Source organism: Pongo abelii, chromosome 23 (genome assembly GCF_028885655.2).
Source record: "Pongo abelii isolate AG06213 chromosome 23, NHGRI_mPonAbe1-v2.0_pri, whole genome shotgun sequence".
Taxonomy (NCBI): Eukaryota; Metazoa; Chordata; class Mammalia; order Primates; family Hominidae; genus Pongo; species Pongo abelii.
In genome coordinates this window covers 29216455-29242413 of record NC_085929.1, presented here as the reverse complement: position 1 = coordinate 29242413, position 25959 = coordinate 29216455, and the positions used below count along the sequence as shown (strand labels likewise).

Genomic DNA, 25959 nt, shown 5'->3' with positions numbered 1-25959 from the left:
ATCCATTCTCGGTCTGGTTATATCCCCATCAATCATGCTGATATTGCCAGGCAGTTACCATGGACACAGGATCAACCTGTGACTTTTTCTTTTCTGTTCTGAGATAAAGTGTCACTCTGTCGCCCAGGCTTGACTGCACTGGCACAATCTCAGCTCACTGCAGCCTCCACCTCTTGGGTTCAAGCAATCCTCCCACCTCAGCCTCCCAAGTAGCTGGGATTACAGGCACCTGCCACCACACCCGGCTAATGTTTGTATTTTTAGTAGATATGGGGTTTTACCATGTTGGCCAGGCTGGTCTCAAACTCCTGAACTCAAGTGATCTGCCTGCCTTGGCCTCCCAAGGTACTGGGACTACAGGCGTGAGCCACTGCGCCCAGCCTGGTTCGGTTTTGAACTCCCAAAGTGCTGGAATTACAGGCATGAGCCACCGTGCCCAGCCCTATTTTATTACTAAATGCAAATTATCCCCACATGTTTAAAAGAGTAGGACAAAAAAGAATGAAAAGTTATCACTTACTCTCTAGATCAGAAATAATGAGGTTGTCATGAAGTTTCACAGCACGACGTTGTTCTACTTCATCTTCAAGTTCAAAGATGGTTTCTTTCATGTCACTCCTTTCTGTTTCTTTTTCATCCAGGTCTGATCTTAATTTTGCTAACGTCATATTCAAATCTTCAATTTGTTTCTTAGCTTCTTCTTGGAAGGCTCGGTATTCATCCTCTACCTATGTAAAATTGATGATGCAGATTTAGAAAAGTTAAGAGTTGTTCTAAGGTAAGTTCCAGAATTGAGGTACACACAGTTTCCAAGGGGAGCTAAGTATGAGGCACTATGGATAAACTAAAACAACCTGTGTAATAACTGTTAAAAAGTATGAAAAAGCACTCCATGGTAAGATTTTATATAATACACTTAAACATAAACTGTTGCTGTAACACTGACTGAAATTATATTGATGTATCATTGAACTTAACCAGATTATTTACAAGGAAACTTTGGAAATTTTCGTTTCTCCAAAGTTTGGACTGAAAGCATGTACGTTTGATTAATGATTAACATGTTGTCCTAACAAAAATGATGTCATATTTGTGACGGTTCCAGTATCAAACTGAAATAGGGAAAACAATTCTCAAATAGTGTTTTTACGAAATTATTAGTTCACAGTAGCCTCTCAACATATATGTGCCAAGAAATAATACAAATCTCCTAAACCGTAACTTTAAAAGTGATCACTAAAAAAACCCTAAAATCTAAATTACTCAAATTTTGGCCAAAGATATATTAAAATTTATTTTAAAATCATTGCACTAAAATAACAAATAAATAAAATGTAAGCTAGAATAACTAGTATAACTAGAATAACTCATGGAAATAAACAGTTCATCAGCAACCACATGGGGTATAGATCCCTGGCCAGAATGCCAGGGGCCCTGGGTAGCAGTTCCAACTGAGTCCTCACTATTATGCTGGAGGCATGTAAAACAAGGGGCTGGACTGATAATTGCTAAGGTCCCTGCCAGCAATAAATCACAAGCCTCTGAGAAACAGGTGCCTCTATATGCCAAAAATATTTTTTAACTCTCAACAGATCTCTATTTGAAAAACTATTACTATAGCAAGATAAGAGGAAACATGCACTGCTGATGCTACAGACTGGAATACTGACTCTCCACCTATATTACACCAAAACAGATTCGAGATGAGGTGGGGGGAGGTAAAATTTCATGACCCACTCCATAGGCATACTCAGAACTAGGGACAAATTCTGGTTTTAGCTGTAATACCAGCCACATCGTCTCACAGGCAGGAAAACAGAACAAGTGAGAGAAAGTGACATTATCTTAAGAACACTTTTCACTCTATTCCAATAAAAGGAAACCATTCTCAAGTTTTAAAAATATGTTTTAAAAAAAAGCTAATAACACACCAAACCAAACCAGTGACCCAGGTTCTCAGTAAACACTGTGCACGGCAGCTGCCTAATGCTGTCCGGAACATTTTAATCTATTTAAACAATACCTTAGCAATGGCATCCTGTAATCGACTGGCATCATTTGGGGTATGAGCCAGATCTTCCTGCAAGCTACTAGCCAAAGTCTCTGCTTTTTCTTTGTCCAGCCTGACACTCTCCAGGAGGTCCTGAATATCAGATTTGTCTCCAGAGTTATGGATAGAATACAGCTCTGCCACTTTCTGCTTTTCATTCTCCAGCTGGGCCTTCAGGCGATTCATCTCTATCTGGTCACTGGCCACTGTGGCTTTGTACTCCTCTAACGTGGCTGCCAAGGCTGCTTTCTCTTTCTGCTCAGACTCAATAATTCGCTCCATATGGTGACTGCGTTCTTTGAGTGCCCCTATCATTTCTTGAGCTTCCTTATTGTCTTGTTCTGCCATTTTCAAAGTATTGCTTAAATGCTGCTGGACACCAAGAAGCTGCTCCCGTTCACAACGGGCATTCTCAGCGAGGTCCATGTAACGTTGTTCTAATTCCATATAGCGCCCACTTTTTACATCTTCATCTATGACGTAAGAAATGTGATGCTCATCTAGAAGAGAGCGGAAGTATTCAATCTGTCGACTAAAGTGTTCCAACTTATCACTCTGCTGACATAAAGACTCCATCAGAATAACCTTCTCTTCTCCAAGCCTTTCGTTTTCACTATTCAGTTCCTGGGTAATCTGCTGTAAATCAGCTAGCTCTTGCAGGGTTGCCTGGAGTTCCTCACTTGTACTGTGCTGGTTCTCTTCCATCTGGTGTATCCGTTCAGTCAGGCAAGCCACGGACACTTCACTGGCGTTCCCGCTGCTCCCCTTCCGGGAGCGCTCTATGCTGGGGATGCCTTCCGACTCTGAGGAGGATGGTGCATCCAGCGCATCATCGCTCGATGTGAGGGGCTGGTAGACCTCACTGCACTCACTGTCTAAATTGTCCATGGAGTTACTGTGCTGATGGTCCATTAGCGTATTTTCATCCTGACTCAAGAGATCCTCCACTGAGCCAGGGGCAGAGCCTTCCACTGAAGAAGTCAGAGTTCCTCCTCCATCGCTCTGGTTACCAGGGGTGATTTCTGGGCTCAGGGACTGATAGCCAAACGGTTTTTCAGAATTGTCTAACCTCTGCTCTAGGGAAAAGCCCAATGCATTCAACCTGTCCTTTAACATTCTGTTTTCATTTTTCAGCTGGTTGAGTTCTTCACGGATGGCAGTATTCTGTTCCTGCAACTGCAATAAAGTGGACTCCACATCAGTCGGCTGGTGAGCCATAATAGTTTCCTTCTCAGATTTTTCATCACCCTCAGAATGATCCTCATTAATGCCCAGCTGGGCACGCATGTCTCGCAGTTCATTTCTCAAATGTAAAATTTCTACGTCTTTGGTTTTTGCCAGTGTGAGAAGATCCTTCACTTTGGCCTCCAAAGCAGCTCTGTCAGTGATCTGATTGTCTGACTTAGACTTGCTCATACGAACGTCACATTCTGTAGCAGTTCGACTGTGGGAACGTTTGGCCAATGCCATGTCATTAGCTCCCTGACCTGCAGAAGGTAGTTTTTTGCTCTGGTTTAATCGGGTACGTTCACGTAATCTTTCTCTAGTAGAACTGGATTCTTTATTACCTGTAGAAGTGCTCCGCTTGGTTGAAGAAGCTGTGCCTATGTGTTTAATACAAAAAATGTAAGGCAAAAATGTCAGCAATAAAAGGCTACATAGAATACACAGTTCCTGCCCCAGGTGTAATGAGATGAAATCCAGGATCTACACAATGATTTATATCTACAATAATCTTGCCTTAGAGTCTGTTACTTTAAAGTTCAATTTCTTCAAAACCAGAAGATCATTCATCTTTTAATTATCAAGGAGAAATAAGTTATACACTTTGTTTTACACGTTTTTAAGAGAGTAAATTTTATGGAATGTGAATTACATCTCTATAAAGCTGTTACTGAAATGATATACATTAACTTGAATCCAGAAGCAGGGTTTTAACCAGTTCACCAGAGGCATAATATTCTAGGGCAAGACAGGCGAAGGTAACTCCAGGATTAGCCAGTCGGTGGTAAACTAACTGCACACAGATAGTGAAGGGAGATCATAGGTGGGCAAGAAGGGAAAAGCAGTCTCTGAGCAAACCAAAAATCTAAGCTACCTACTAGAAACACAAAAATTTTACTCTGACCAAAGTAAATGCAAAAAAGTTTTAACACCATAAAATGCCACATAAATAGTAACAATTATAACAATAGCTAACACATACCTAGCACTTGGTTATACAAATACATTAACACTTCACATACATTAACTTATATAAGCCTCATTAAACACTTGAGATAGGTGCTATTATCACCTTGTTTTACAGATGAAGAAACTCAGACACAGATGTTAAATAATTTGCCAACATGTCACAGGTAATAAATAGATGAGCCAAAATTGAAACCCAGGCAGTCTGGTTCCAGATTTTGCACCTTAACCAGTATGTTATACTGTCTCTCTAAATGTAAAAAACAATGAAGCACTAATGTTAAATAATGATGATGTGTCAATCAAATCTACGTGAATCACATGATTACTTAACTACTAAAATTTTAAACCTGTGAAAACTGACACAATCATTTGTTTAATACAAAAACAACAGGAAGTTTTTTTTGTTTGTTTGTTTTTTGAGATGGAGTCTCTCTAGACCGTCACCCAGGCTATAGTGCAGTAGAGCGATTTCGGCTCACTGCAACCTCTGACTCCCAGGTTCAAGCGATTCTCCTTCCTCGGCCTCCCAAGTAGCTGGGATTACAGGCACGTGCCACCATGCCTGGCTAATTTTTTTGTATTTTTAGTAGAGACAGGGTTTCACCACGTTGGCCAGGCTGGTCTCAAACTCCTGACCTCAAATGATCTGCCCGCGTCGGTCTCCCAACGTGCTGGGATTACAGGTGTGAGCCACCGCACCTGGCCAGGAATATGTTTAAATACCTGTAAATACTTCAGAAATACTGAATTTTTATGTTAAAAAATAAGATCCACATCGAATCAATAAGTATTTTTAAAGACCCTGCTGGTTCATTAGGTGGTGGGATCTAGGCTGTAGAGGTAAACAGGGAGCAAATGATCTCCACAGATAGAGGGAGATAGCCACTAACAGAACAGGTGTACAGGAGGATGCGGAATTCAGGCTGGCAAAAAGACAGACAAGGAAAGGAAGCAGAAGTGAACATGGCACACAGAAAGGAAAAGTACAGTCACACAGTTAACGGAAGTTGCTGGGGAATGTTCATACAGAGTCCCAAAAGATAGGCAGAATTCAGTGAGTCACACTAAGTCAATAAATGATCCTGAGTAGGAAAGAAATGTAAGGAAAAGTACATTTTATGAAAATTAATCTAGAGGATACTAATATGGTTTGGCTGCGTCCCCACCCAAATCTCATCTTGAACTGTAGTTCCCATAATCCCTATGTGTTTCGGGAGGGACCTGTTGGGAGGTAATTTAATCATGGAAGCAGTTACCCTCACGCTGTTCTCGTGATAGTGAGTTCTCATGATATCCGATGGTAAGGGGCTTCTCCTTTGCTTGGCTCTCATTCTTCTCCTTCCTGCCACTATGTGGAGGAGGACATGTCTGCTACCCCTTCCACCATAATTCTAAGTTTCCAGAGGCCTCCCCATCTCTGTGGACCTGTGAGTAAATTAAACCTCTTTTCTTTATAAATTACTCAGTCTGGGGCAGTTCTTTACAGCAGCATGAGAATGGACTAATACAGATACTCAGTGGAATACATAAGGAAGAAAGCAGAGCAGCAGAGGAGGAATGTGGGCAGGTAGACCAATGAGGTAAAAGAGGTCCTACATTCAGGGGTGGCAGTAAGAACACAGAAGAGGCAAGAAATCTGTGACAGATATGAAAGGCAAAAGTAATCAGACTGGGAGAAACAACTGTATACGGAGGCCAAAAATGGAAAAAGATGGCATAACTCTTTTTTTTTTTTTTGAGGCTCTGTCACCCAGGCTAGAGTGCAGTCGTGCCATCACAGATCACGGCAACTCTACCTCCCAGGCTCAGGTGATCCTCCCACCTCAGCCTCCTCAGTAGCTAGGACGACAAGCACACGCCACCATACCCAGCTAATTTTTGTATTTTTTGTAGAGACGGGGGCTTCACCACGTTGGGCATGTTGCCCAAGCTGGTCTTGAACTCCTAGGCTCAAGTGATCCGCCCACCTTGGCCTCCCAAAGTGCTGGGATTACAGGCGTGCACCATCGCACCTGGCTGGGGTAACTTTTTTCCCCAACATTAATTCCTTTCCCTAGTTCTGTAAGTGGTACCGCATCCTTATCTAAATCAAAAATCCTTACAAAAAAGAAAATCTGTTCATGTTTGAAAGATAAAAGAAGAAAAATTCCTCTCTGGATTACTGTAATGAGTAGACAGAATAATCTGAGGTAAAGACAAGTGAATTGATACACGGAAATCAAACAGTCTTAGGAAAGTCACTGGAGGAGGTAAAGGTAGAGCAGATGAACTGAAGAATAAGGATGTTGTTATAGGCTGAACTGTGCTCCCACAAAACACACAAAATTAATATGTTGAAGCCCTAACCCCAAAACCTCAAATGTGACCGCACCTGGAGACAGGATAATGAAGTTAAAGAGGTAATTAAGGTAAGATGAAGTCATTAGGGTGGGCCCTAATCCAACACGACTGGTGTTCTTGTAAGAGGAGGAGATGAGGACACACACACATAGAGGGACGAACCAGTGAAGACACAGAGAAGGCAGCCATCTGCAAGACAAAAAAGATATCTCAGGAGAAAGTAAATCTGCTAACACCCCCATCTCAGACTTCTGGCCTCCAGATTTGAGAAAATAAATTTCTGTGGTTTAAGCCATCCAGTCTGTGGTATTTTGTTATGACATCCCCAGCAAAATAAAATAAACGTACAAAGCCATACTGGGGCAGCTAATCCAGAGAGGTGATAACTGAATCCTGAGGTCAGGTAGCATCAGTCAGCAAGAAACTAAGTATATAAACACATGGAATCTCTCCCAGTACAATTCTAAAGGCAGGAAACAGGAAGACATGCAAATGGCAAGAGTATTTAATTTCCTTCCTACCACATAAGCTACAATGTTAAATGTGGTGATGACCCCAGGCTTGGGAGTAAAGACCTTGCCTCACCACCAGCCTTGTGGCCTTGTCAAAACACATCCCCAATAAATATTTACTGAGCAAATGAATGCACGGCCTTGGCCAAGACACTTAAACTTTCTCATCTCTAAAATGAGGATACTAGTTCTCACAGGGCTACAGTGAGGATAAAATGAAATCATGCCTGTAAATCACAAAGCAAGGACTTCAATATTCCTTCTTGTTAATCACACCTATTATCATTAACAGGGGGGCCCAATCTGAAATGGAAGGAAGAATCTGCATAAAGCCAAAGCAAAAATGAAGACAGTAGGTAATCCTGGGCTAGAAGAGTCTAATACACACAAGAGGGGCTAAGAGCCTAAATTATGATGACAGAAAAGGATCTGATGTAATTTTTACAATTTGCCTTCATAAGCTTTATTACAAACACTTGATCTTATGTTTACTAGAAGTTTTAAAGTTCTTTTTCTATAAATGTAAGAAGTAAAATATGAGAGCATTACTCCTTGGACTGTAGGATAAATTAATTTATCAACTCCATCAATCTAAAAACAAATACCTGTTACTGAATGAAGAAAGATGGCAGAATTAGAATGAATGGATCTAGGCACTGATCATCAGAGGCTTCTAACATCATTTGAAGAGGGACAATCAGAAACTATGTGTTTCCTGATGGGTGGACACACCACCACCTATGAAGGAGTCTTGTATTTTGGTTGTTTTGTTTTCAAAATAGGGGGACAGGGGACCTGAATCTGTCCCATAAGGCTCCAATGCCATTTACAATAAATACAGACAATAAAGGGTGATGGGAAAAAACATCATGGGGATATTGCGATATAAAAATCCACATACTCAGAACTCTACAGCTCATATGACCAGCTTCCACAAAAATTAAACTGCAAGAATCAGGATAAACCCATAGATTTTAAAAAAGAAGATTTAAGAGACACATCAGCCAATTATATATGGACCTACATGAGTCCTGATCCAAATATAAAAATAGACAGTAAATAAAACAAAAATATTTATAAGACTCTTGGAAATTTAAATACTCATTGAATAAGTTATGATTTAAGGAATGATTATCGGTTATTTCAAGGACTGATAATGGTATTATGATTATATTTTTAAAACAATCCTTCTCTGGCCGGGCGCGGGGGCTCATGCCTGTAATACCAGCACTTTGGGAGGCTGAGGCGGGCGGATCACGAGGTCAGGAGATCGAGACCATCCTGGCTAACACGGTGAAACTCTGTCTCTACTAAAAATACAAAAAACAAAATTAGGTGGGCTTGGTGATGGGCGCCTGTAGTCCTAACTACTCGGGAGGCTGAGGCAGGAGAATGGCATCAACCCAGGAGGCGAAGGTTGCAGTTAGCCGAGATCGTGCCATTGCACTCCAGTCTGGGTGATAGAGCAAGACTCCATCTCAAAAAAAAAAAAAAAATCCTTCTCCTAGGCCCGGTGTGGTGGCTCATGACTGTAATCCCAACACTTTGGGAGGCCGAGGCACACAGACCACGAGGTCAGGAGTTCGAGACCAGTCTGACCAACATGGTGAAACCCCATCTTTACTAAAAATACAAAAATTAGCCAGGCATGGTGGCGCATGCCTGTAATCCCAGCTACTCAGGAGGCTGAGGCAGGAGAATTGCTTGAACCTGGGAGGCGAAGGTTGCGATGAGCCAAGATCAGGCCATTGCACTTCAGCCTGCATGACTAAGACTCCGTCTCAAAAAAAAAAAAAAAAAAGAATCTTTCTCTTTCCAAGATAATAAAGTATTTATGGATGAAATGATATGATGTCCAGAATCTGCTTCAAAATAATAAGAGGGAACAGTGGGTATCAGGAGTTACAACTGGCTGTGAGTTGATAATGGTGATGAGCGTATTGGGCTGAAATATCAATCCATCTACTTTTGTATGTCTACAATTTCCTATAATGAGATGGAACACTGTAAACACCAATGCATCCTGCCTATTCAAACAAAAAAGAAGTTGAAGTCTCAGACTGAATGTCACCAATACCTGTGCTAATCTTGGATTTGTTCTCCACGGTGGTCATGGCAGGGGCAGATGCTGAAGGTGCTGCAGATGGGCAGGTGCTTTTCTTTCCTTTAACACCATTAGTCACCGTTACCCCTCCGGCCATTCCAGCTAAAAGGTCATCACTGCTCTTGGTCTAGAAGCAACAGAAAATAAAAACAAATTTACTAGATCAAGCTAGATTAGATATTTTGGGACTCGACAAAGCTCATGACTTTTATACTAAGTTCAAGAGCCCTATTACCAAAACTATCTGACAGGTAGTAAGCAGCACACCATACTGTGCTACAGAAACAGAACTTCTTTATAGGTTTATAAACAATCACTTACTTCTTTTTAAAATAATAAAATTGTACATGTAATCAAAGACTTTATGGAAGCCTGCTATGTGTCCACATATGCCGGATTCAGATGATGGGGGATAGCACATGATATCTTGGGAAAGTCCTATAATGCCACAGGAAGTGTCATCTTGCAATTTCTAGAAAGAAATATCATTGAGAGTCAAATAATCTTCACTGCTCTAAAGTGATTCCATGATGAGGCCAGTATCTAAAAGAATTTATTCTGAAATTTATCTTTTTTACCTTATAATTCTGTAGTAATCAAATTTTAGTCACAATTGAAAGGAGGTATTTTCTAAAACATGCATAATATATTAATAAAAAACTAAAGACTTTACAGTTTGAGAAAGGGTTCTGCTATCTAAATGATCGTTATTACGTGAGAAAGACCATCTGCAATACTTATATTTTATAAAGACAATTTTAAAAACATGAGCCTTAAAAAAACACTATGGATAATAAATCGGCTGTAAATTTATTATTCTAAAAAGTAGTGAAGAAACGTTTTTACTTCTCCTAGAAATGAAGGGAACACAGAGCAGTTAAAGATATGTGGGGGAAAAAAAGAGAAAAACTACTTTTTAACAAAAGAACCCAAAAGTTTTCTCTCTTTGGCATGAGTTAGCCGACTGATTTACACTATCTTCTATCTGGAACCATGCCCTCTCTCAGATAATCATACTGAATTCATTTCTACTAGTTAAGATAGTTCATAAGTAACTAATCTCTAAAGTCTCTTCCAGTTCTAAATGTCAGTGACTCCATATGGAGCATATTTCTGTTATTCAATTATCAAAGTTCTAATACAGTACCATTAGGTTAAAAAGAGGCAGAAAAGGCTGGGCACAGTGGCTCATGCCTGTAATCTTAGCATTTTGGGAGGCCGAGGTGGATCACTTGAGCCCAGGAGTTCAACACCAGCCTGGGCAACATAGGGAGATTTCCGTTTCTACAAAAAATTTAAAAACTAATTACCTGGGCAAAGTGGCACATGCCTGTAGTCCCAGTTATTGGGAAGGATGAAGTGAGAGGATCGCTTGAGCCCAGGAGGTCAAAGCTGCACTGAGCTGTGATCACACCACTGTACTCCAGCCTAGGCAACAGAGTGAGACCCTGTCCCCACCCACCCCCCAAAAAAAGAGGCAGAAAAAGGAATAAATATTTTCAATGAATTAAACAGAATTCAACTCTGGTAATTAAGGGCTGTTACATTATGAAATCTAGAATACATAAAAAGAGAGGGAAACACTGCATTAATTTCAAGGACTGTTCATATTCTTTTTTTTTTTTTTTTTTGAGACAAAGTCTCACTCTGTCACTGAGGCTGGAGTGCACTGGCATGATCTCGGCTCACTGCAATCTCCACCTCCCGGGTACTAGTGATTCTCCCACCTCAGCCTCCTGAGTAGCTAGGACTACAGGCATGCGCCACCATGCTCAGCTAATTTTTATATTCTTAGTAGAGATGGGGTATTGCCACGTTGGCCAAGCTGGTCTCGAACTCCTGGCCTTCAAGTGATCTGCCCACCTCGGCCTCCCAAACTGCTGGGATTACAAGTGTGAGCTACCATGCCTGGCCTGTTCATACTTTTAAGACTTGTTTCTGTTCACAAAAACTGGCCATCAACTATGATGCCGAAGTCACACAATGAAAGTCATGCCACTTTCCTGCCAATTTGTCCCTCCTCTATTAGCCAGTAAATAGCCAGTAAATAAACTCAACACATTCTTATATTTTCAGTCTTCTTTTGTATCCTGCTAATAAAAGTAAAATTATCTTTGAACTAATCTTTCTTCCTCCATAAGTTAAATTCTTCCATTTGACAATAATTACATTGAAAACCACCCTACATTGTCATGTCAAAGTGGACTACTCATCACACTTCTCTGGTTACAATTTGCCTTTGGCTAATGACAAAGTTAAATATACATAAGGGCACCAAATCATAAACTTTGCACTTATAATAATTAAGACAGTACAGTGCTGGAACAAGAATAAACTAGTGAAACAGAGTCCATAAGGAAACTGCATATTTATAGACACTTGATTTATAACCAAGGCAGCAAGGGAGAAAACAAGAGTTTTCCAGAAAATGGTGCTAGGTCAAGTGCATACACCAAGGGGGCAAAAATAAATGCTGAGACCTATTTCACACCATATCAAACATAAAGTCCAAGGTTTTCTAACTATGATTTTAAATCTAAAATTGTAAAACAAAGATTTGATCGATGTGACTACATAAAAATTAAAATCTTAAAAATAAAAAATCCTTTTAATTAAAAAAACGTTAAAATGTTTTGTACGACCAAAAAACCATCATAAATAGAATTTTAGAACATAAAAAACTGGGAAAGTCTATTTGCAATATCTCACAAACAAATGGTTAAGGTCCCTAACACAGAATGCTTTAAAATTGAGGGGGAAAAGACGAAAAAAAGACAGAAAAATGAACAAAATGAATGAATCACACAATCAGTTTACACACACACATACACACAGAGAGAGAGAGAGAGAGAGAGAGAGAGAAAATGATGATCAACCTAACTCATAATGAGAGAAATGCAAATTAAGCAGCACTTGTCACTTGACAGATTGGTACACATGCTCTTTTGGGAGGAATATGGGGAAACAGGCACTCTCCTTAGTTGCTGACGGGATGCACCTTGACATAAGCCTTATGAAAGGAATCATGCAATATCTAACAAAGTTACACATGTATTTACCTTCTCCCCAGCAACTTCACTTCTAGGAATTTAACCTGAAGATACACCTCCAATAATACAAAAATACATATGCACATGGCTAATTATTCACTGCAGCATTGTTTTTTATTGCAAAATACTGGTACGCCTTAAATGCCTATATATACGCAGGAAAGCATATGAAGTACACTTTAGTGAATACAATGAGGTATTAAACAGCAACAAAAAATAAGAAAGACTGCTACCAATTGGTATGGAGAGAGATTTCTAGAGTACATTAAGTGAAAAGATTAACAGAGTGCAAAAGAATATATTTTGCCACCTTGTGTAAAAAAGGATGTAAAAAATGTGTATTTGCTCATTTATGCAAAAAGAAACATGAGAAGAATAAACAAAAACTAAATTGCCTGTTAACCTCTGGGATGGGTGGGAACTGAGTAAGAGGGAACAGGGGAGGGGAGGGGCACTTTTCTGAACATATCTTCTCATATAGTTCTGACTCGTGGAGCCATGTTAGTGTTTCATATGCTGAAAATAAACAAATAAATAAAGATAGGAGAAACCTAAAATGGAATAGGATAGGAACAAACAGACTAACCGTATTTCAAATGAACAACACAACCCAAGTATTTTTTCAACACGGTAGTATTTTGACCATAAATCCTCAAACTGTCAAGCCAAAGACAAAAGTATGCAAATATTGAACTTCAGGCCAGTCACAGTGGCTCACGCCTGTAATCCCAGCACTTTGGGAGGATGAGGTGGGTAGATCACGAGGTCAGGAGTTCAAGACCAGCCTGGCCAACATGGTGAAACCCCATCTCTACTAAAAATACAAAAATTAGCTGGGTGTGGCAGCATGTGCCCATAATCCCAGTTACTCAGGAGCCTGAGGCAGGAGAATCGCTTGAACCCGGGAGGCGGAGGTTGCAGTGAGCCGAGATCTCGCCGCTGTACTCCAGCCTGGCGACAGAGCTAGACTCTCAAAAAAAAAAAAAAAAAAAAAAAATTGAACTTCAGTTGATAAATTGTTTTTCACAGTTGTACAGATAATTCTAAAACTATTTTCTGTACATTCTAGAGTGGAGAAAATAAGTAAATATAGGCTGTAGAAGCCAGGTGTTTCAGTGTTGGATAAATGGATTACAATTATAGGATGTGGAAAGGCTGTTATGAACCTTTTAAGTCAATGGAATTGGAAATATCAGTGTGAACTCACACATTTTAATAGATACAGCTACAGAAATTGACACAGATATGTGTGTGTGTGTGTGTGTGTGTGTGTGTGTGTCCCAAAAGCAATGAACACATCTAACCTCCAGGTCTTGGTTTTTAAGTACTATCCTCCACTAAAAAGAACAAGGCCTCCTTGAAGAAATGGCTGATTCTAGGGCTGGGACTGAAAAGGTACAAAACTTATTGTGCCAGAAATGAAGGAAGTGCTCAAAGAGTAATAGGAACATGTCAAAAGGACACAGGAACCAGCTTGATGGGGCTCCCAGTGGACAAATCAGGGATAATCTAGGCATAAAACTAAATGATCCTAATAATTTATACCCCACTAAGAATCTATGAATTTACAGTAATATAAATGAATATATAAACCAAGGGAAAGTGAAAACTCTTCCTTGTAGCAGAATGCCAACTAACACATGTAGAAGGAATGACGGAATTAGAAAATTGCCATGTGGCAAAAATCACAATACTAACTGATTTGGGAAAGAACTATCCAAAAAAATGCTAAAACCAGGGTGAAAAGTCTAGTGAAAAAAAGGATAGATATATGTACAAAGTTTCAAAGTATCTCTGACAAGCTACTTATTAATTACAAGAGGGAACACAGTAACCTGACAGTGGAGAAGCCTAGCCAAAGGAAGTTAACATCCCCCACAATGGAAAACATGGAAGCCTTTCGCTCTTTAGAAATGTCAAGGTGATAAAAGACAGAGTGAGAAACTATTCCAAATTTAAAGAGTATGAGGAGCATAACAACTAAATGCAATACATAATCCTGGATTGGATCCTGGGCCAGAAAACAGATTTTTTTTTCCTCTTTTGCTGTATCTGAAATTAGCACAACTGGCGAAATTTAATGAAAGGTTATACATTAGATACTAGCATCCTATCAATGTTATTACTATGGTTATAAAAAAGAATGTCCTTATTTTTCTGGAAATACACACTGAAATATTCAGCAGTAAAGGAGCATTATGTCTATAGTTCATGCTGAAACAGCCCCCCCACCCCCAAAAAAACTATGTGTGTATACATGGTATATACAGGAAAGTGATAATCATGACAGGTTAACATATGAGGAATACTGATAGAGTATACTGGAATTCTTTGTACTAGTCCTTCAGCTTTTCTGTAAGTCTAAAATTATTTCAAAATAAAAAGATTTTACATGATTATTTCCAGACAGATTGAGGATCTAAACAGGAAATTTAGAAAAACACTTTTAGAAAAAAAAAAATAGGGGCCAGGCATGGTGGCTCACACCTATAATCCCAAGGCTTTGGGAGGGTGAGGCAGAAGGATCTCCTGCAATCAGGAGATTGAGACAAGCCTGGGCAACATAGTGAGACCTTGTTTCTACAAAAAGAAAAAGAAAAAAACATAGGCAACTATTTCATTTGACCTAGGGATGGGTTAAGATTTCTTAAACAAAACACATACACATATACACGTACATACATACACACATACACACTCACATATACACACAGACACACATACCCCATAAAGAAAAGATTAACAAATTGGGCTACATTAAAATAAATAACTGCTGTTCATGAAGATACCTTTAAAGGTATCATACCTTTATGAAGTGGAGGGGAGGGGAGGGGAGGGGAGAGAAGAGAGAGAAAGCAAGGCAGAGTGGGGGAATATACGTGCAGCATGTATAAATGATAAAGGGCTCACATCTAGAAGAGGTAAAGAACCACAAATCAGTGCAAAATGACACTGTACCCTCTCACACCCACTAGAATGGATACTATCAAAAAACAAAATAACAACTATTGCAGAGGACGTGAAAAAATTGGAACCCTTATGTACTGCAAATGGTGTAGCTGCTAGCAGTGAGAAACAATAGGCAGTTCCTTAAAGAATTAAAAATGGACTTGCCATATGATGTAGCAATTCCACCCATGGGTATATACCCCCCCAAAATTGAAAGCAGGGCCTTGAAGAGATCTTTGTACACTCATATTTATAGCAGCACTATCCACAGTAGCCAAAAGGTGGAAGCAACCCAAGTGTTCACTGACAGATGAATGGATAAACAAAATATAGCATATACATACAATGAACACCATTTAGCCTTAAAAACAGAAGGAATTCTGACACATGCTACAACATGGATGAACCTTGAGGACATGATGCTAAGTTAAATAAGCCAGACACAAAACAAGTGGCGTATGATTCCACTTATATAAGGTAGCTAGAGCAGTGAAATTCATAGAGATAGAAAGTAGAATGGTGGTTGTCAGGTGTTGGAGAGAAGAGGGAATGTGGAGTCATTATATAATGGGTACAGATTCAGTTTAGCAAGATGACAAGTTCTGGAGATGGATGGTGATGACGGTTGCACAACAATGTGAATGTATTTAATGGAACTGAACTGCACACTTAAAAACTGTTAAGATGGCTGGGCACAGTGGCTCACACCTAAAATCCCACCTTCACAGGAGAATTACTTGAGGCCAAGGAGTTAGAGACCAGCCAGGGTAAAAAAGTGAGACCCTGCCTCTAAAAAAATTTTTGTTTTGATTAGCTGGGTATGGTGACACACATCTGTAATTCCAGCTACACAGGACACTGAAGCCTGAAGACTGCTTGAGCCCAGGAGTTCAAGGCTGCAGTGAGCTAGGATCACGCCACTGCACTCCAGCCTGGGCAGGCAACAGAGTGAGACTCCATCTCTTAAAAAAATTAAAAAATTAAAATTAAAAATTAAAAGGCCAAGGTGATGAATGTTGTATGCATTTTTCCACAATAAAAAAAAAAAAAAGTTCGGAAAAAAAAAAGACAACAGAAAAATGGGCAAGTGACTTGAACAGGCACTTCATAGAAGTGGGTCTAAATGTCCACTGAGCACATAAAAAATGTATAAGGCCGGGTGCAGTGGCTCATGCCTGTAATTCCAGCACTTTGGGAGGCCAAGGTGGGCAGATCACCTGAGGTCGGCAGTTCAAGACCAGCCTGACCAACATGGAGAAACCCCGTCTCTACTAAAAATACAAAAAATTAGCCAGGCGTGGTGGCACATGCCTGTAATCCCAGCTACTCGGGAGGCTGAGGCAGGAGAATCACTTGAACCCGGGAGGTGGAGATGGCGCCATTGCACTCCAGCCTGGGCAACAAGAGTGAAACTCCATCTCAAAAAAAAAAAAAGATCGTATGAAAAAAAAAAAAGATCGTATGAAAAGGTATTCAATCTTACTGGTAACGATGCAAATTAATGCCACTGCTCCATCCCTTTATACATCCGTGAGTGCTTAACATGAAAGGAATAACAATTTAAGTACAGGAGAGAATGTGAAGTAACCAGGAGTGTAAACTGGTAACCACCTTGAGAAATGATTTTCTTCTATCTATAATATTAAAGCTGAACATAGGTATACTCTATGGTCCAGTAATTTCACTCCTCGTTCTAGAACCAACACAAATGGGTGCACATGTGTATTAATACACACGTATAAGAATGTTCATAACAATAATACTCATAGCCACAGAGAAGAAACTCTAAAAGTCTGCCAATAGTAGTAAAAGTCTGCCAATAGTACAAGAGATGAACAAACTGTGGTATATTCATCCCATGGATTACTAACCAGCAATGAAAAGGAAGTGACCGCTGCTAGATGCAACAGTACGGATAAGAAACCAGACACACATAAAAAGAACACAGTGTATGACTACGTTCCTGTAAAGATCAAAAACTGGCAAAAATCATCTCTGGTGCTAGAAGTTAGAATGGTAGTTACTTTTGGGGAGGACAGGAAGGGCAATGATTAAGCAGAGGCACGGTGGAAGCTTCTGAGGGGCACGTATGTTCTGTTTCTTTAACTAGGTGGTGACTGCAGGGTATGTTTCATTTTGTGATGATTCACTAAGCTCAACACCTATGCTTTGTGGACTTTGCTGTACATATGTTTTACTTCAACAAAAAAAGTAAAAACAAAACAAAACACAACTCTGCATTTTCCAACTTACCTTTTACCATAAGCTACTAGCAGGCTCTCTGCTATTTTTCCCTATTTCTTTTAATTTTTGCTACAAAATTCTGTAAAGGCATGTGCATTCCCACACATAAACATCCCCCATCGGTAAGTCTAAAAACATGAAACTGATGAAGGAATAAATGTTCAGCCTACTCTTTGTAACTGATGCAAAATGCAAATAATTTGGTACAAGCATTCTGGACACAAATAATGAAATACTACAACCAGGTACATATACTTCTCAAGGTCAAGCCCAAGTTTCACATGTATCTTTCTCTCAAATTTGAAGATTTGTTATCAAATTTTACCTTTCAAGTTTCAGAGGTGGATTGTACATACTATTAACAAACGTTTACACTGTATGACCACAAATAATCATGGAGAGTTATCAATTATAGATTCTAACTGAAGCTTATTAATTCATGTCTGTAATTTTTAGAAAAAATTATCATCGGTATAATGGAAAAGTATATTACTTCAAAAGAACTAATCATGAACACCTGAACAGTAAGTGAACCCTGCAAAGTGTAGGCATGCAGGAAACCCTCTCTACATGGAAAATAATCCTCTCCACTGACTGTGACAAAGGAGAATTAAGCATACAAAGGCTGCAAGCCCAATGACACAGCTCCTGACAGAAGTGGGAATAATGTCCCCAAAACTCACTGTGAGCAGCAGTAGTGTTTTGTATTTACAAAAGCTCCAACCAGCAGTGAAGTGTTCTGGATCAAAAGAGTCCTTCCCCTTAACCCTCAACTACATCTAGCCTCAAACAATACTTGAAATGAGAGGTGAAGAAATGCATATCCTGTACCCTATCACTACAAGAAGAGAGTCATGAGAATATTGTGCAGTGACAGACACACAGGTGTGGGTGTCCATAAATGAATGGGTGTGTGCACATGCTGTCTCAATAATTAAGCCAAACACTTCATTCATCTGGCTAATCATCAATGCTCCATGACAGTTAAAGGAATTCAAATTGTAGGAAGTATCTAGATGCCAGAGAAGCACAGGAAAAAAAAATGTTAGAAAAATAAAATAACACTGTGGGGTCTCAAAGCCCTTCAATGTTTTCCTTTTTTTTTCACTATTTTCTTCTTTCCTTCTCTGTTTTTACTTTAATCTCCATTTAATGACTTTTTCCTTCCCCTCTCTTAGGTGAAGGCAATTGCTCCACTCCAGGAAAAGTGTTGCCAAATAGCTTTACCTCTGCCCTGACCTTCCTGCTATACACACACACACAGACACACACACACACACACACACACACACAGACACCCCCTACTTAAACAAACTTGTCAACGCAGCAGAGCCAAAGCTATGGACAGCTGGCATGTGCTGGCAAGAGTAAGTGTACAGTTTTGCTTTACAGTGGAAAAGTACTCACTGTTCAAGACCAAATTCCCAGCAACTCCAGATCCAAGACTCAGAAGATGTAACATGCCTGCTCAGTGCACATTCCATAGTAAACCTCCAAAGACACTGCCTGCCTCTGACGAAGAGGCCACAGAAGGAAGGCAGCAGTGCACATCTAATGCCAACATTTCAACCTGTTCTTCCAGTCACATACATAACAGGTCACCTAGTCACACAGGCACTCCACGCCAAAGAGAGCCCCAGCAACTGAATAACCAGTTAGGTCAGAAAATGCCACCTGTCTTACACCAAAGAGCAGCAGCACTGCCACCAACAAAATGATTCAGTGTGTTCACTGAGACAATGGAAGCTGGGCAAGGGTCTATTCCTGGTACCATCCTCCAGGTCACAGAATGATACCTAACAATTCATCAGGGCCATAGCAAGGAGAAAATCTGTGTGCATCTCCGAGCCAAGGGAATAAGCCTGGGTTCAGTTCCAACAACCTTAGAATAGAAAAACCAGCATTTCCTGTTAGATCTTTCTACACATATCAGGAAGTTCCTCATTGGCTGTTCCTGAGTTCCTTCTTAAAATAATTAAGCCATGATCTATCAGGGCCCTGCCTAGAATGAACAGATCATGTTTCCAGTTGTGCATGCATACGCACACCCCTAGTCCAGCTATTCGAGAGGCTGAGGCAGGAGGATCCACTGAACCCAGGAGACCAGCCTGGGCAACACAGAACTCATCTATTTAAAAAAAAAAAATGGTAATAGTAATAATAATATCTCATCTCTTTTTAAAAAAATGGTAATAATAATAATAATCATCATCATCGTGGACCAGCTGCCAGAAGAACAGCAATTTGTGGTGGTGAAGGTGAGGGAGACAGGCAGATAAAAACACCCGTCTAGGGGTCACAGGACTGCCAGACTTGACTCACATGACCTTTTCATAAAACCTTCCCAGGCTTGAAACAATATTTACTTACCTGAAACTGTTCACAATGCTTTACTGCTCTCCCAGGGTATCTGACATTCTCCCTGGGTATTTTCATTATTCATGTTTGTGCCTTGCCTCCATCCTTTCCTCCACAAGCTCCCTGAAGGCAGACTGTACCTCCAGCTCACACAATCACAGCATCCTGCACAAGGCAGGTGCTCAATTATTGTTTCATGAACAAGCCTATTGTCTGGTTTCATTCAAAAAGACAGATCAAAAACAGCAATTAGGTCCACCCCACTGTAAGCTCTGTTCAAAGGCCAAGTGTTCCCAGCACCAGAAGAGGGCACACCCCTAAGAATGCTCATTTAATATATTAAACATCATATTTAAATTCAGTCCTCCAAAAACCCATCATGTATTCAAACATCACATGAATACCTTTGACAATGATGCTGCTGTTCCAGGTTTTACAAGTTTGCCTCCCGTAGATGCTGAAGAGCTGTTTTCAGGTTTAATTTTTTCTGCTGTTTGCGTTTTACTTACTGCAGACACTTTAGGCACTGAGCCAACACTCCTGCTTGCTTTCTTCATTCTGAGCTGCCTCTTCGTGATGCATTTACAAGCAAATCTGTGGGAAAAAATGGCATTACACTGAGAACATAACTGGAAGGAAGTGCTTTAGAAGTTTGTTTCTGAAGAATTTTACCATGTGATAAAACTGAAAGCTAGATGTCACTACAGAAAAGTTGAAAAATTCTTTTTTTTTTGAGACGGAGTCTCGCTCTGTCACCCAGGCTGGAGCGCAGTGGCGCGATCTCGGCTCGGCTCACTGCAAGCTCCGCCTCCTGGGTTCACACCATTCTCCTGCCTCAGCCTCCCGAGTAGTTGGGACTACAGGCGCCCACCACCACGCCCGGCTAATTTTTTGTATTTTTAGTAGAGACGGGGTTTCACCATGTTACCCAGGATGGTCTCGATCTCCTGACATGATCCGCCCGCCCCGGCCTCCCAAAGTGCTGGGATTATAGGCGTGAGCCACTGTGCCCAGCCCTGACATATCTTATAATACGGGTGAACCTTGAAAACAATACATAGATGACCCCGACTTACTATTTTTAAACTTTATAATGTTTCAACTTTACAATGATGTGAAAGCAATAAACCTTTAGAAACCACACTTTAGAGTACCCATACAACCATTGTTTTTCACTGTCAGTACTGTACTCAATAAACTACATAAGATATTCAACACGTTATTATAAAATAGGCTTTGTGTTAGATGATTCTGTCTAACTGTAGACTAATTTAAGTGTTCCAACCATGTTTAAGGTAGGTTAGGCTAAGCTACGATGTTCAGTATGTTAGGTACAATAAATGCATTTTCAACACATGACATTGTCAACTTATGAGGGGTTTATAGGATGTAACCCCATGTTAAATAAAGGAGCATCTGCACCAAGTAAAAGAAGACCACGTAAATGTCTTCTTTTGAGAAGTGTCTGTTCACATCCTTTGCCCAATTTTTGATGGGGTTGTTTTCTTCTTGTAAATTTGTTTAAGTTACTTGTAAATTCTGGATATTAGACATTTGTTAGATGGGTAGATTGCAAAAGTTTCTCCCATTCTGTAGGTTGCCTGTTTGCTCTGATGATAGTTTCTTTTGCTGTGCAGAAGCTCTTTAGTTTACTTAGATCCCATTTGTCAATTTTGGTTTTTGTTGCAATTGCTTTTGGTGTTTTTGTCATGAAAGTCTTTGCCCGTGCCTATGTCCTGAATGGTATTGCCTAAGTTTTCTTCTAGGATTTTTATGGTTTTGGGTTTTACATTTAAGTCTTTAATCCAGCTTGAGTTAATTTTTTATAAGGTGTAAGGAAGGAGTCCAGTTTCAGTTTTCTGCATACAGCTACCCAGTTTTCCCAGTACCACTTAATGAATAGAAAATCCTTTCCCTATTGCTTATTTTTGTCAGGTTTGTTGAAGATGAGATGGTTGTAGATGTGTGGTGTTATTTCTGAGGTCTCTGTTCTGTTCCATTGGTCTATATATCAACATCACTGTTCTGTTCTATTGGTCTATATATCAACATCACTGATCATCTGAGAAATGCAAATCAAAACCACAATGAGATAACATCTCATGCCAGTCAGAATTGCAATGATTAAAAAGTCAAGAAACAGCAGATGCTGGCAAGGCTGTGGAGAAATAGGAATGCTTTTACACTGTTGGTGGAAATGTAAATTACTTGAACTATTGTGGAAGACAGTATGGTGATTCCTCAAGGATCTAGAACCAGAAATACCCCAGCAATCCCATTATTGGGTAGACACTCAAAGGAATACAAATCGTTCTACTATAAAGATACATGCACACGGTATGTTTATTGCAGCACTGTTTACAATAGCAAAGACATGGAACCAACGCAAATGCCTGTCAATGATAGACTGGATGAAGAAAATGTGGTACATATACACCATGGAATACTATGCAGCCATAAGAAGGAATGAGATCATGTCCTTTGGAGGGACATGGATGAAGCTGGAAGCCATCATCCTCAGCAAACACAGGAACAGAAAACCAAACACTGCATGTTCTTGCTCATAAGTGGAGTTGAACAATGAGAATACAAGGACACAGAGAAGGGAACAACACACAACAGGGCCTGTTGTGGGGTGGGGAATGAGGGGAGAGAACTTAGAGGATGGGTCAATAGGTGCAGCAAACCACCATGGCACACGTATACCTATGTAACAAACCTGCATGTTCTGCACATGTATCCTGTTGTTTTTTTTAAAATAAAGAACAAAAAAACACAAAGGCCACAAAGGACCATGTATTATATGATTCCATTTGTACAAATTATCTAGCAGAAACAAATCCATAGAGATAAAAAGAATATGAGTGATTGCCAGGGGTTGGGATAGGGAGTATAGAGGCTGGCTACTAATGGATACAGGGTTTCTTTTTGGAGTGATGCAAAGTTCTAACATTAGATCACGGTGATAGTTGCACAATCCTGTGAATATATTGAAAACCACTAAGTTTTACACTTTAAATAAGTGCATTGTATGACATATAAATTACATATCATTAGAGCTAAAATTTAAAAAAAACAACCGTAAGTTTTTCCTAAACTTATGATGAAATAACATTGTAAGTCGAACAAGGACTTCTGGAAAATATATCCCAACGCTGTAAAATATGTGATAAAGAGAAAGATTATGGTTTTGCAGAGGTCCAAGAGGAGAAAAGAAACACAGTCAAAGCTTTAAAGATGCTGAGATGCAGACTGTTCAAGGAGGCTGGCAGCTTGAGATCACTTAGACCGCTGGTTCTTAGCCATATCAGACCCAAATACCCACTGCGCACCTTTTTTTTAAGACAGGGTCTTACTCTGTCACCCATGCTGGAGTGCAGTGGTGCAGTCACGGCTCACTGCAGCCTTGACCTTCCAAGCTCAATGGATCCTGCCACCTCAGCCTCCCGAATAGCTGGGATTACAAGTGTGAACCACCATGCCTCACCCCCGTTCTTTAAAGACTATTAAAAATATACCTTTACTATCCTGAAATAAAATTCAGAAATAACTTATGACATATATATTCCAAAAATATCTACTTAACACAGCAACTATAATATAAAAACAATTTTTAATAAAATAAATATAAATTTCAATATGTAAATTTTCAGGCAGAAGGGTCAGAAATCCACATCTCTAAGTTGAATCACTGAATTTCACAGCTACAAATACTCTTCACTTGGGTATGTCATTTTGGCAACTCAGATACCACACTACCTATCATGAATGCTATCAATAATGTGATTGATTCTTCATTTACCTAAAAAGGTAAATCACTCTTAGTGTGATGGTTAATTTATGTGTCAATCTGACTGCATCATGGAGTGCCCAGACATTTGGTCAAATATTACTCTGGGTGTCTCTCTGAGGGTGTTTCTGGATGAAATCAATGTTTTACTCAATGGACTGTCTAAAGCAGATTAACTTCCCTAATGTGGGTGGGCCTCATCTTATCAACTGTAGACCTGAATAGAACAGAAAGGCTAAGTAAGAGGGAACCCCTCCCGCCTGACTGCTGAGCTGGGACATCTCTACTTGCCGTCTGACTCAAACTGAAACAAACATTGGTTTTCCTTGGGTCTAAAGCCTGCTGGATTTCAGACAGAAACTTACATCAGTGGCTCTCCTGGTTTTCAGGCCTTCAGAACCAGATCAGAATGACACCATCAGCTCTCCTGGATCTCTAGCTGGCCAACTGCAGATCTTGGGACTTCTCGGCCTCCATAATTGCATGAGCCAATTCCTTTAATAAGGATCTTGTTATAGATAGAATGCTTCCCCCCTTTATCCGAGGGGGATATGTTTCAAGAACCCCTACGGATGCCTAAAAATGCAGATATTGCCCAACTCCATATATACTATGTTTTTGCCTATACATATAGATGCTCCTCAACTTATGATGGAATAAAAATATCCTAAGTTGAAAATATCACAAGTCAAAAATGCATTTAATACACTTTACCTATTGAACGTCATAGCTTACCTAGCCTATCTTAAACATGCTCAGACCACTTACATTAACCTATAGGTGGACAAAAATCATCTAACACGAAGCCTATTTTATAATAAAGTATTGAACACGTCATGTAATTTATTGAATATTATACATTACATTAAAAATGTGACAGTTTCACGCCGTCATAAAGTTGAAAAATCTTAGGTTGAACCACAGTAAGTTGGGGACCATGTATATACATACCACCTGTGATAAAGTTAAGTTGATAAATTAGGCACAGTAGGAGATTAACAACAATAACTAATAATAAAAGCAGCAATTATACAATATGCTAGCATCACTACTCCTGCACTGTGGGTCCATTAGTAAGTGAAATAAGGGTAATAAGCACTATGATACCAGACAGTTAATCTGATAACCAAGACTAACGGTCTATTGGGCAGGCAGCACACACAGCATGGATACATCGGACAAAGTGAGGACTCATCTTCCAGGTGTGACAGTGAGACCGCACAAGATTTCATCATGTCATTCAAACAGTCCACAATTTAAAACTTGCCAACTGTTTGTTTCAGGAATTTTTCCATTCAATATTTTCGGACCGTGGTTGACCATGAGGTATTCAAAGCATGGAAAGCAAAAGCATAGATAAAGGGCAACTGCTGAATACTTATATTTTCTCCAGAGAAACAGAACCAATAGGATGCGTGTGATACAATCATACATATTGGTTAAATATAGTTAAATATACTATATATACAAACATATCTCACTCTCTCTTTCCTACTGGAGACATATATACAGAGAGAGACATACATATATATATATATATATCGGTTCTGTTTCTTGAGAGAACCAAGACTAGTAATACACTTAGTAAAACTAAGAACAAGATGAGATAATTTCCCTTCAAAGTCTAGACTAATTCCATTTCCTGAAATTTCCATTTATACTAAATTACATTTAAAAAAATCCTTTATGTAAAATGGAATTCAGTTATACGTTCAGCCTTAAACAGTTTTTTTCTATCTACATAAATTATTCAGCAAGATATTCTAGGCCAGGCACAGTGGCTCATGCTTGTAATCCCAGCACTTTGGGAGGCCGAGGTGGATGGATCACCTGAGGTCAGGAGTTGGAGAACAGCCTGGTCAACATGGTGAAACTCCGCCTCTACTAAAAATACAAAAATTAGCCGAGCGTGGTGGCACATCTCTTAATTCCAGCTACTTGGGAAGCTGAGGCAGGACAGTCGCTTGAACCCAGGTTGCAGTGAGCTGGGATCACACCACTACACTCTGTCCTGGGTGACAGAGTAAGACTCAGTCTCAGAAAAAAAAAAAAAAAAAAAGATATTCTAAAGCTGTGCAGATCATAGGAAAAGTTCTATTTTACAGAACTGTCACCACACTAAGCCTTGAATTCCATGGGCCCTACCTATTAAATAAATGCCTATAGCACCCACCAACCATTGAGACAATCACAAATGCTTCCACAAATTCTTAAAATGACCCTCAGGCTCAAAAAAAAAAACAAATCAGAATTCACCAGAAGATCCTGGGTCCCCACCTGGTCGAGAAGGAGGAATCACTGGCTGACACTCCTCCCTAGAGCCCCTCTAGAGCCCCCAGGCAGAGATTACAGAGCAGAGGAGCGAAGGA

At 39.8% G+C, this 25959-nt stretch overlaps 1 protein-coding gene across 10 annotated transcripts in view; it reads right to left on the bottom strand.

The window, feature by feature from the left end:
* Positions 1-25959, bottom strand: part of LOC100445226 (cytospin-A-like) — a 109506-nt gene that overhangs the window by 56299 nt on the left and 27248 nt on the right. For 6 of the 10 annotated variants that reach the window (XR_010139434.1, XM_063722773.1, XM_054543113.2 and 3 more), the window contains 4 exons: positions 20205-20394; positions 9173-9326; positions 2024-3654; positions 521-728 (listed from right to left, as the gene is read on the bottom strand). Coding sequence is in view for 9 of the 10 variants with exons in the window: in XM_063722773.1 (XP_063578843.1) it covers positions 521-728; positions 2024-3654; positions 9173-9326; positions 20205-20357 (2146 nt within the window). In the remaining variant the exon portion in view is untranslated. Of the gene's footprint in view, positions 1-520; positions 729-2023; positions 3655-9172; positions 9327-9520; positions 9672-10509; positions 10608-20204; positions 20395-25959 lie in introns of those variants that run through there. The other 4 variants (XM_063722775.1, XM_063722776.1, XM_054543120.2 and 1 more) reach the window with 3 other exon arrangements.